The 12,935-nt window shown below is 37.0% G+C and overlaps 1 protein-coding gene across 2 annotated transcripts in view; it reads right to left on the bottom strand.

The window, feature by feature from the left end:
* Positions 1-405: 405 nt before the first annotated feature.
* The window catches only part of pof1b (POF1B actin binding protein), a 29,657-nt gene continuing 17,127 nt past the window's right edge, over positions 406-12,935 (bottom strand). The window contains exons 3-13 of one of the 2 annotated variants that reach the window (XM_055046653.1): positions 11,030-11,325; positions 9,409-9,442; positions 9,118-9,198; positions 8,552-8,644; positions 7,849-7,962; positions 6,888-7,040; positions 6,615-6,734; positions 5,789-5,938; positions 5,102-5,172; positions 4,396-4,510; positions 406-3,487 (exon numbers count right to left, since the gene is read on the bottom strand). In XM_055046653.1, the coding sequence (XP_054902628.1) occupies positions 3,467-3,487; positions 4,396-4,510; positions 5,102-5,172; positions 5,789-5,938; positions 6,615-6,734; positions 6,888-7,040; positions 7,849-7,962; positions 8,552-8,644; positions 9,118-9,198; positions 9,409-9,442; positions 11,030-11,325 (1,248 nt within the window). In that variant the 3' untranslated portion in view covers positions 406-3,466. The remainder of the gene's footprint in view (positions 3,488-4,395; positions 4,511-5,101; positions 5,173-5,788; positions 5,939-6,614; positions 6,735-6,887; positions 7,041-7,848; positions 7,963-8,551; positions 8,645-9,117; positions 9,199-9,408; positions 9,443-11,029; positions 11,326-12,935) is intronic. The other variant, XM_055046654.1, reaches the window with a different exon arrangement.

The following is a 12,935-nucleotide window of genomic DNA, read 5'->3' as shown; positions in this document are numbered from 1 at the left end:
GAAACAGGATAATTATTTTAAAAAGAGAAATGAGATATTTAATGTTGTCCACACAACAGCAAGACATGAATGTCTGGAAAAGATCAGCCAGAATTTTACTGCTTTTTAATACTTGGCACATTGTCAAATGACACTTACTAAATGCCAGTTAACATTTGAATTTAGATTAATGGAGGCAATGTAAAACTGTTTTTGCTTGATTTTCAGAAGTTAGCAGGTTCTGCATTGCTATTTGTCTAAAGAATGGCAAAATTATTGTATCTATTCTAATGCTTTGAATCAAGGTTGCTAAGGATTGTTTTCATAACGATACCTTTCCACTTTGGATTGATGAGAAAAACCTTTAAAAATGTTTTTTTACTAAATTGGCCAGAATATTATCTCACAATCTCCTTACACTCTTGATTTTGGTGACCAACATTTATTAGGTTTATTTTCATCTCTTTATTTTTCTTACTGAAAATTCAAAACTGACCTGAAATGCACTTTCAATGTACACATAAATTATAAAACTAAATTGTTCCAGTGAGAATTTAGACATTGCTGGCACCTTCATTGGGAAAAAGACAGTAAAAAACATAGCAACACATTGCAAAGATATATTATTTTTATTAATCTATTCTTAGCTGTGACATACAGAATGGCTTATTCTAACTTGCAGCTTTAGTTCTCTTAAAAAAAAGAAATATGTACTCTGTTAGCACATTAGCTACGTCCAGCTAGCTTAGTTCATCATACAGTGAGCAGAAAAAAAATATGAGGCAGGATTTTATCTTCTAAATGATTATTGTAATAACATGGAAGTGGATTTTTCTGTTAGCCTACCTGAAAGTGAAAGTTTTGATTATGTTGAGATTTTCTCCACAACATTAGTTCACTGACACGGCTAACACATTCAAAACTCGATTCCCATGAGGTCCAAATCTGTTGAAAGGCTTTGTGTCCGTTGGGTAACTCTCCTTTTATTAATGTTTGTAGAAAAGGTAAGCGTTTTAGTACATGATCTGACACATGAATGTTTGTTTTTAATAAACAAGACCTTTTTTTTCCAACAATTAATTTAAAAGTAATGATTCCATATTTCAAAAAGCATAAATAAATGTAGTCTGGGAAGACAAATGTTATGTTTTTTTTTCATATTTATTAAAATCCTAAAAATAAAAAATAAAGTATTTTTATAAAAATTTCTACTCATGTTAATTTTTTTTTTATCCAGATCAACCCGGTTACTGGTCTAGTCAAAGCAGGTTCCCAGGTTCGATGTTGAGGCTCAAGAAGTTGAGTGAATCCAAAGTGGGTCTGAAAACATTTCATTTCACAAAGTCCCGTTCTATTGCAGGTTAAAGTTAGTTATTAAAATCAGAAGTTGGCAGTAAAGTCTTTACTTTAGGTTTCTGAGAATCCTATCAGCTCCTTGTTCTTAGGTTTTATTCTGTTTACATATTTGTATTTTGAATGTTTACTTTCTAGTCCCATTCAGTAAATCATTGGTAATTTCAGTAACAATCTTTCAGTTTTTAAATTTAAGTATTAATCTTTTTCATTGATATTAAATAAACTTTTACTTCTGAGAAATATACAGAAACTTCCTGATGGTATTTGCTTTCTGTCTATTACTTAGATTATTTACAGTTCAACTGTCTCACAAGGGTAGAATTATTTCTATCATTCCTCAAGAAAAAATTTTGAGGTTATTCTATTCCAACCAGCAGCTATTTACAGTTTTTTGGCTGAGACAAAAAAATAAAAAATAGGTAAAACTAACACATAATGATGTATAAAAATATAATAGAATATTAAAATTCTTATAGTATAGAAAATGTATCAGCAAAACAAAACCTTGCAAACAACAAAATTAAGAGGTCTGTCAAAATGTGTGTATTTCGAATGCCCACTGAGTTTAGAAATGAAAAGCTGTGAAAATGCAAGGACTGAAAAATATAGGTTTTAAGAGAACATTTTAAAAATAAATTTAGTTTAGAAGATTTGTTGACATTAGATACAAAATAATAATTATACAGCAGGAGATTATGAGATGGAAAAAATGGATTGCAGCCCATGCTTCACAGGTACAGGTAAATAATTACCTGTACTTTTTGCTATAATGCTGGGACTGATTGCATGGAAAGCTTTGTTTTGACACTTTATTATGTATACGACGTAAAAATAGAATTAAATTATTATCAAAAGAAGAAAATTATGCCTTCAGAATCAGCTTCAGTAGTATTTCATACTGCAATCTGTATGCTAGAGATCTGCAGAGGAATGAGACTGCCACCTGGTGGACACAAAGCCTTCAACATGACATACTTAATTAGAAAAACAAAATGCATAAAATTGTCATCATCAAAAACAAAATGCATAAAATCACCATCATACAAAACCAAGATATTAGATTAATATCTTAGATTAATGTCTTAGATTGTGTAATCTAAGATATTACACAATCTTAGATTACAGATTGTGTAATGTACTTTCAAATTCTTTCTTCCACCATTTTAATCCCCCCTAAAAATCATGCCCCATTTCCACACATCCCTACATTCACCCACATCATTAGTTCCCATTCATGGGGTCTTGTTCCCCTCATGGATGCTGGACATTACACACCCAGACCCCACAGTGATGTACAAACACGGAATACGTCGAAGTTCATGAGGACCTTCGACTCACATAAAAACCTCAACATAAAACAGGGTTAAAATAAACTACCACTCAGAACAAAACAAAAGGAAAAACACCCATGAGAACATTTACGTTTAAAACCACATTTAAGACGAGATGCTCCACAATCAACACATTCACTGAGCATGCCCATCATCGTACAAACGTGAATATTTACATGCAGCAAGCAATCGCAATGAAGCATCCACTTCCTCGTCCCCTGGGCAAAGCATGGCAGTGGTGGCTTAGTGAAAGGTTCATTTGCATTTTTGACAACTGGGAGCTGAGGTGACCTTGTGGTTTGCTACTTACCTCAACTGCATGGCTAGAATGAGCAAGATGTTGAGGCGCAACTGTTTTAATTCAACTAAAATTCAAAAAGTAAGTCCTGACATAAAAACTGCTTGCAGAGTTAAATCTGTCTTACTTTTTATTTCTTTTTGATGAGATTCCAAACCAAATGTCACCCAGTTCCCAGCCGTCATGCTTTTTTTTTTTTAAACCAAACTTGGTCAATGGATATTTGTAGTGGCATTATGCAACTTTTACATATGTAAAAGTTGAAAATAAATCATAGCAGAAGCCAAAAAAAGCCCAGGTAGATTTTAATCCCAGCCAAACTGGATTTGACTGAATCAGAACCAGATCTTAGTGGTCCAGGGGGAAGAAAAGAGGGGTTTCAACCACCACCAATCCTGGGAGGCCTTAGGGGAAGGGGAGGAGCATGCATATGGGGGAGGAGGGGTGACATCAGGGTCTTCTCCACGTTCAATCATTCCTGTCGGAGAGAAGCAGTATGTCTTTATGGAGTAGTAATGATTTCCTGTTTTAAAATAAAACACAGGTACAATTGTTACAATCTGCAGGTTTAAGAGAGAAACTGTCATGAATTTGAATTGATTTGTTCTCATTCTAGGGGTACCTGTTCTAAAAGTGACAGAACATATGGGTGAGCTTTATGAAATGAATAGCTGGGAAGGATGAGCTTTTCTTCACATGGCCGGGAGTCAACAGCCTGATTTACTGAGGCTGTTTGTGAACATAAAATTTACAAAAACAAAAACATTTTGTTGCGTTGAGGTTTTTTTAATATTTTGTGTTTTCACTGTCGTCTGTTTCTTCCCTTCAGTGTATGAGCCAAACGAACCACAAATTGTATATAAGTAATTCTGCCTCCGTTCCAACTACCACATATGTTGTATTAGCCTAAAGTGACATTTTATGGCTATCACAAATAAAATGAAAGTCATTATGTGTAAAAACTGAGACTTTGGGCTGTTTTCACTCACTGCTGCGACAGTTACAGCATAAACAGTTTCTGTTTACAATTCTTTACTCAGCGATTTCTGGATCGTGTGTCAGTTTGTTAGCTCTCCAAGTCATGCAAACACATATTTTAAAAATAGTCATTTTAGTTCCAGTTTATCAGTCAGAGGAAGATCTTTAATGATAAAAATGTTCTCCTCCAGCTGGCTTTCATCTGTAAACTTACTTATTGCAGTCAAACTGTTTTTAAATTTTAATACAGTTATTTATTTAAAAAGGTTGATATACTTTAAATAATAATTTTTTTATTAGATAAACCACCTTTTAAAAAGGTCTAATATGAGCTTCCTTTTAATGAAGAGAAAACTCTGACCCATTTGGCCCCGGTGAAAGTTTTCACTAACTAAAAAGAACATAACTCAGGTCAGCAGGTTTCTCAGTAGGCCTCTCCTTCCACCCTTATACCTGTTTGATCATCTCTCCGGTTCTCTCAATGACGATGGTTTTGGCCTCTTTAACAGGTGATGTGACCTGGTAGTCGTCGCTAAGCAGACCAAGGATCGGGTACTGGTTCCTGTACCTGCACAGCCAAACAAATGGAGAACCATGGAACTCGTTTTGGAGTGTTTCATGCAAACTTGTGATGTCAGTATAGTAGTGAATGATATCCCCCCAGTAATGACTGAGGGGGATATTTTGTGTAGCACTATAATCAAAGTCAGCTCTATGTTTGAATTAGATGGATCTGAATTCATTTGAACATTAGATTCAAGATAACTGGATATGAATGGGAAACTTTGTGTTTTGGTTCGTCATTTCAGAAAACGTTGCTGTGAATCGAGACCAAATGAAACACTAAAACACACTGTATGAAATGATCAACAACCTTTGGCTAATTTTTGACATGTAAATCAAGTAATATAATACACATTAATGCATTACCAGTCAGTCAGTAAATATGGCAAAAGGCTCATAAACTGTAAACAATTATACAAGAACTGTAGAATAACTTGTATAATATATTATACATGACATAAACTGAGAAATTTAGAGCTTTGTGTTGATTCTCAGACTAAAATGAATGAAATTATTGTCATCTTTGCTTAAGCTAAATCCTTTACAAAGTGAACAGCTGCTTTCAGGTCAGCAGCGTGCTGTGTGACTGCTGTACCTCTTGGTGATGATTGTCTTGGTGACGTTCTTGGAGCTGTCGTTCCTCTCCATCAACAGTCTTCTAATCTCCTGAAGACGAAGAGAGCGCAAAGTCAACAAAGTTCAATCAGTTTCAGAAAAAAGGCTGAACAAGGAACTCCTGAACGCAAGTAACAGTTTAATACTCTCTGAAGTATTTCAATAGGCATTGTTTAGCTATAAATGGTTTAGCAGGGTGCAAATATTATAGTTGTACATAAGAAATATTTAAACTTTACTATTTTACTGACCTCTTACTAAAGATTGTAGCTTTTATTTGATTTGGTTGGATTATGACTTAAACAGTGACACACAGATGAAAGGAAATTGATTCTGGAACAACCAGGGCTGTCCACAACAATGTCAGTTTAACAGCAACATGTACTGAGAGGCTGCTGAGGAAGCTCAGTACAAAATAAACACTTTCAACCTCAACTTAAAATCTACTGACATGGACAGGCCAGATGATTTTTTTCGGACAAAGATCAAGCTCTTATACCACAAAGAGGACAAGTATGTGAAGCTCCTACATGGACTGAACTACCTCTCAAGCATGGTGGTGGCAGCTTCATACTGTGGTTCTGTTAACAGTAGAGTTGTTGGGAAAGGTTTAAACTCCAACAGATAAAATATCATTGCTTTTTTTGATGTTGTGACTGTTTCAAACCTCCTCTTTTTGCTTGATGGTGATCTCCCGCTGCTCCAACCTGGACAGCAGCTCTGAGATCTTCAGCTGGAGAGCGCTCTCTGCGGATGACGATTTGGTGGTAGTGGTGGAGGTCGTGGTGATCTGCATCTGCAACTTCGATATCTGAGACTGAGGTCCACCACAGTGAAAGAAGGGAAAGAATAAGAAAAAACATGCAGATTTCAATCAGCCATGTCAAGGGAAAAAGTTACTAAGTATTCATTACAAGCACTTTTCTTCATACAAACGTCCCAACAAATTATTAAATCCACACTCCAAATTAAAAAAGTTCAACTTTTCAAAGTATAAATATAAACGTTTCCTATGAGTTTACAGAAAAAACACGCATCTACTCAGTTATTAAAAATGGGGAGAAATGAAAACAGAAAGAAAAGAAGAAAAAACTGAGAAATAATAAAGGATGGGAATTAGAAAGAAATTAAATAAAAAAAATATAAAGTAAGAAAGGTAGAAAAAAGGTAAGTAAGGAAGATAGGTAGATAGGTAGCTGTGACTAGATATCTAGCTAGAGGAAGATGATGGTTGGTCATAGTTGACATTTTAAAGTTTTGTTACATTTGTTTGCATTTCATACATTTCTTAAGAAGTTGTAGATCTGCTATGTTTTGTAAAGTTTGACCAAACTGGGACCAAAAATGACAACAAGGAATCAATAATCACAAAATGTACAAATCTTCTAAACAGGTCTTCCGAGGAGATTTCACACTTTAAACTGCAGTGACTTTTTCACAAGATCTTTTCATGCCTGCTTAGTTTATTTTTGTTTGATTTTTTTGCGTCTTACCCTCAGTTTCTCCATCTCCATGTCTCTTTCTGTTTTCAGGGTGTCCAGCTCCTGCTTGTAGTGCTGCGCCAGCGCCTCTGTTTTGAGCTGCAGGTTGCCGTTGCTAGATTGTCCGGCCAGCTGAACAAAACAGACAGACGGACAAAAATGTAAGGACTTTTCTGATGTCCATCACAACAGAAAGTGTCCACAAGAAAATATTTGTCTATATTTAAGCCAATCAGAATTCCTTATGGATGGATAATCCAGGTTTTGGAGGAAGTTGACCTTTACCCTCTGTTTGAGCATCTCGTTCTCCTTCTCCAGTCCTCTCATTCTTCCCTCCAACTCTTTGATCTTGAAGTTCCCAACCGAGTCGCTGTTTCGGCAAGTGGAGAGCTGAGTCTCCAGGGAACGCTGGGAAGCTTGGGCTTCCTTCAGGGACAGCTGCACAAAAATACACAAACTCTTCACTTAAATACTTTTATCAGCGACTGCCAAACAAAGTCGCTCAGCGGCTGAATAGGGGAAATCCTTGTTGACGCGCCAGCTGATCAAAACACAATCCAGGATGCATTTAGATGATTTATTTTTGTCAATATTCAAGGAAAACAATGTCCAAGCAGCATAAAAAATGGATCTGTACAATTAAACAGTGATTAGAGACAAAAATATACTAACTTAAGGTGGTCAGCAAGAAAGTAGACCTTCCCCCATCACCCACTCACTAAAGTCACCGAGGTGAGCAACAGGTGATCTATAATCACTAACAACACCACGTGATCCAGCGCTACACCTGTCCACAACAACTTTATTCAAAAAGGTTACAACTTAAATAAACATCAAATAAAACATTGCATCAGAAGTTTGAGACATTCATTCAGTGTACAGCTCCCTCTATGGTCCAACTACAGAACTTGTTGAGATGTGGACTTTGACTGGGTCATTGCAGCATTCACACTCTGCAGTTGCTGTTCAGTTTGTCAACAGTTCTTGGACATTGCTGATGTCTTTCCACCCTGGCATTGTACGTATCTTACTGAAATATGCAGCAATGAATTTAACAAATTGTTTGAGATCCAAAACCAGGAGGGAATAACTATGCAAATATTCAATGACTCAACCAAAAAAAAAGAAAAGAAAGAAAAGTCAAACAGGGCTACATGTGATATGACTTTGGTTTTGTTTGGGTTCAACTATAATAAATTAAACTCATATGTCACATGAGCTGATTATAATCGTTAGATCACAATACCTGCAGCTTGTTGTTGCTCTCTCTGACGTTCTCTATGAGGGATTCATACTGCAGAGCCTGGTCTGCTTTGAAAGCCAGATCTCTTTCCAAAGATTCCTTCTCGCTTTCCAGACGCTGTGAACACACACACACACACACACACACACACACACACACACACACACACACACACACACACACACACACACACACACACACACACACACACACACACACACACACACACACACCTGTGTTAGAAGTTTTCGGGACAAATATCAAGTTCACTCTATGATCTGCATGAGCTGTAAAACCACATTTTTACTGGAATGAAACCTGATCAATAACATTGTATAATTGATCAAGTTTTCTTGTTTACAGAAAGGAAAATATGAAAATAAATTTCCACCCATGCTGGTTTGTTTGTGCAACATGCTGTTGCGAGGTGGTTTATGTCTGGCCTGAGGCCTGAACAACTGAACACTGAAAATGTTAACTCCCCTACATTTGAAGTCTGTCTAGTTACCAGTCAGCAGCAGGAGCAATTATCCCAGCACAGTTTTAAATCTGCCTAGTTTTCTTCTTGTACCTTCATGTTTGCCTGTTACTCCTAAATTCCCTGTTATCAAAAAGAAACTGAAGCTGATGTTTTTTTTGTAGGGCTTGATTATGGTTGAGCTGAGTCACCACGCCTTGCCCCTGCCGCGATGATGACAGGTCTTACCCGCATGTCCTCAGACATCTGCATCAGCTCCTCTCTCAGGCTGCTGAAGGTGGAGAGCAGCAGACGCATGCTCTTCTCTGCAGTGAAACGAGTCTGAAACACAGCCAGATGGAGAGGGGAGTTAATAACAGAGACATTTGGAGGATCAAAAGTAATAACAGGTGAAACAAAATCTTGGCAGTTGACAGCCAGGTCACCGGACTGAATATTGATGTTGTTTTCAGCATCAAGTTTATGAGGTAAGAGTAAATGCTGTTTTACTGCCTTCTTTTACATTTTTGTAAATGTTTTATAAACTATGTACACTTTGAGCTATATAAAAGGGATGTACTTTTTTTCTACCAGGACTACAGGTAAATAACCTATAGGCCTGTCTCTCAGCCAAAATCTATGAAAAACCTGGTAAAAGTTCAGTCCTCTCTCCATCTAAACAGCTGCGAGGAATGAAAAGACCTACGGTGAAAGCAAACTATGGCTCCAGGCACATGGGATGAGAACCAAAGTAAGCAATAAAAGCTTATTATTTAGTCATTAAAATACGTCGGAATATTTTCCGCGTGTCTCACCTCCAGCAGGTAGCGCATCTGCTGCTTGGTCAGTTCATTGGCTCCTTTTGGAATCAAAGACTCCACCTCCTGTTTCTCCCCCTGAACACATAAAAGAACCAAACAAGGACTCAACAGAGAAAGACACAACTCAGCACAGATTTATCGCCTCATACAAACAGGAGATTCCATCAGTATTGATGGTATCTGGTCAGATAATGTGTTGAGAGGAAATTTTATTTAATATAACTGACTGATTCATCTTTAAGGTATTTAATTGTTTCAAGAGCTCAGTTCAGACTCGTCTCTCACCTTTAGGTCACTGGAGAGATTCAGAGTGTGTTTCCTGTAACACACAGAGAGGAAAACAAAGTGAGGTAGGCAGCATAGATTGGAGGGAGCTGAGTTTCAGAAGTGGATGCCTGCACAAAAAACTGATATTTGTTCTTGCAGTGTTCCAGGAATGTCAGGTAAACACAGAGGGACGCAGGTGAAACGAAACATATCAGTCTTGACATCAGCATACATCAAAATTGGAAATAAATTAAAGACAACATTGTAACACGGACTGACCTAAAAGCCTCCTTACCATGACTTAAATATTGTCATTTCATGACTTCTGTGTTTCTGCTCTGTTACATTTATATTTCTGCTGCACAACTGAACTTGACAATGTCATGTGTAATCTTGAAGGGTCTCCAGATCCCAGAGGGCCACATGAAAAGTTATGGCAGTCATATTTGGCCCCCGGCACCAAATATGACCTGCCGGGCCATATATAAGAGTGATGCATGCGTCTCTGAATCTTCACGTTTTATATTTGCATTTTGTTGCTCTAAATACCTTGTTGTAAAGTGTAAGACTTCCACAAATGTAATGTTGTGTTTGACTAAATTAAAGTACACTCCCTAAGTATTTTTTTGCATCCTTTAAGTCTACTAAGAAATTCATGAATGTGTTTGGTTTCCCACTATTTGGCTGCAATTTTAGACACCCATACATTAAAAGAGAACCAACTTTTTCTCCTACGTCTCTAAATTTCCTACACTTCAATAACAGACCACCTGCTGAGTCTGCAGAAGTCTCATGTAAAACTCTGGATGATGGGAACATCTGAAACTCGACTCCAACTTGTTTGAACAAGCTGCAGATGAACCACTGCAGGCAAGTGACCAAACCTCAGTGTGGTTGTTTACTTGGAAGTGGCTTCATTAGACATCAACAAAATGGAAAAAAAATCAACGATATCAACTCATCTCTGAGGTTATGGAGGTTCTCTGCAGTGAGTTCGAGCCAAAAAGACAATATGATTCCAAGGATTAAGAGGAGATGTCTGGTATGTATACTTTAGTTGGATTCACAAAGTTTCCTACGAAAAATGCAATGTTTTATTAAAAATTTAATTTGTCATGGATAACTGTTTACCAATTTTAGCCAACTGTTGAACTCCATGTTTTTCAGTGTTTTGCAGTTACTATGCATTGAAAAATTCAAAATCTTCAGGAATATAATTTTCCAGTAGCTAAGCAAGTTTTCTGTAAATAAGCAGGTTTTTATGTTAATGTCATGCTGTTAATGACTCTGCCACTGATTAACAGAAATGTATTTTTAAAGAGAGAAGTTATCTCGCTTATGTTCAGAAATCATGAGATTTCTTTTCCTCATTAGATCAACAAAACATTTTAAGCTCACTTGGGAATGTCAACTTATGATCTTGAGATAAGATCTCAAACTTGTTTTATGCTCTTAACAGTTTCAATAGTTTTACTATCTGAATATAAAACTATCTCCACTTGAGAAGTTAATTAAAAATCAAAGCACTGTATTCTAATGATTAAAAAAAAACATCACAACAGGAATACCGAATCATGACACTGGGTCTCTTTTTTTTTTTTTTGCAAACATTATATCACAATTGAGAGCTTGCACTTACTGTCCACGGATCTTGGACACGTTATCGAAGATGTAGGAGTGGATATCACAGTTCTTCCTGTAGACATCAGCCAGCAGTTCGCCAAAGTAACGCGTGTCCAGCTTTGTTGGCTCCGGCATCTCTCTCTGCTCTGACATGGAGTATTTCTGCTCTGACATGGAGTATTTCTGCTTCACTGACGGTGCTTTCTGCTGAATGATGTTGACAATCTCCACTTCTTCAACTACTGCAGAACCATCCTGGTAATCGTCATCCTCCGAGTCCTCGCTCACTTCCAATTCGACTTTCACGTCGTCCTGCAACACACATAAAACTTCAATCAAATCTGCAGCCAGAATTATACCAGGACAATTAGGTTTCTGTTTAAAAATTATGTTTCTCCAGATCTTGGCCAAATAGTGGGTGTGAATAAATGTTAATCCTGTGTGGATTAGAGAAAATCTACTTATAACAGTGTTTGCTTTTAAATAGACCAAATTTGCAAAAACTGAAATTATTATGGCAGTCATGCCAGTGATATGTGTATGTAGATTTGTGACTGGATGACCCAAAGACCACATTTAAGATGCTTCTTCCACTTAAAGTTCAGCAACAACTGCTGAGATTTGCATCTATTGTTTCAAAACAGCAACACTAAGCAGTGACTAATGTTTAGACCCGACTAGCAGTCTCCATTCCTGGTCATTCCCCAAACCGTTACAGAGGTTGAGGTCAGAGCTTTGGTCAGACTAATTAGATCCTTGCTCACAAGTTACACTGTGAAAGTCATAGCAGAGGGAAAAATATCTATGAACGAGAAGCCAACTAGAAAATGGTTGCTGGAGGAATCACAAAGAAGATCTGGAAGTTTGGTAAAGATCCACAGGCGTTTCTGTAAAAATTGGCACCCTCTAGTTCTCCTAGTAATTTATTGATTTGGCTCGTCATTGTAGTGATGTCACGATGTAATTTTAAAGGGCTTTCCCAAAACTGCTGAAGTACAACTGTACAATGTGTAAAATGTCACATTGGAAGGTACTTTAGTGAAAAAGAAAGAGACAGAACCATGAAACAGAGGACAAGCATGTCAGAGACAATGCTTCCAGCAAATGATAATATCAGCAATTTAATATGTAACTATGAATCAAGCCAACGCCGCGCTTCACAAGAAAACTGAAACCCACAGACAATCAGAGCCAAGCAGTTTAACATGTGACGACAGAGTTGTGTTAAACAGTCAGCTTTTATCATCACTTATGTAAACTCTAAGAGATGAGCTGCTCCAGACCATTCCCACAAACAGCACAGCTTTCAAGACTCGAAACTGAAGAAGTTTTCTTGTCGTAAGATTCTCTCACCAAACAGCTAAACACATTGGTCTCACGTTTATGGCTGGCCCTTTCATCTGTGAGAAACAACAAATGAAGTGACGGTTCACCAACATTAGAGCAACACATTAACACCGTACTGCAAGATTTGCACATAAGAGACAAAAACAAGACAAGCACTGTCATTTGCTTGAAATATTGATATTTCTATCCCCTTCCTTTTAAAACGTTCATGTGTTACAAGTTCCCACATTAAAACTTTTTTTTTTTTAATTTACTGGCTGAATACTAAAATAACACTAACCTCGCCAACAAGGGTTGCCAAATTTTGAATGAAACTTGAAGTGAAACGATGATATGGGTTTATCCAAATGTTCATTCATTTTTAAGTAACAAGAAAATCCATTTTTGCTCATTTAAATTAGTCTTGAAATTTATTAATTCCTAGTGGTTGAGTTTAGGAGACTAAAGTCAAGTGGTCTCTCACGACTGCACAGACCAGATAAAACAGTGATTTGATGTGGTTTCTCAAACTGTCCTTATTTGGAGAGAAAACTATTCAGGGAGAGAAAGAGTTCAAGAAAGAAATCGAATGCTTG

This window comes from Poeciliopsis prolifica, unplaced genomic scaffold (genome assembly GCF_027474105.1).
Source record: "Poeciliopsis prolifica strain line A6 unplaced genomic scaffold, Auburn_PproV2 SCAFFOLD024, whole genome shotgun sequence".
Lineage (NCBI taxonomy): Eukaryota > Metazoa > Chordata > Actinopteri > Cyprinodontiformes > Poeciliidae > Poeciliopsis > Poeciliopsis prolifica.
Note: the sequence above shows the minus strand (reverse complement) of the source record. Positions and strands in the feature narration are given on the sequence as shown.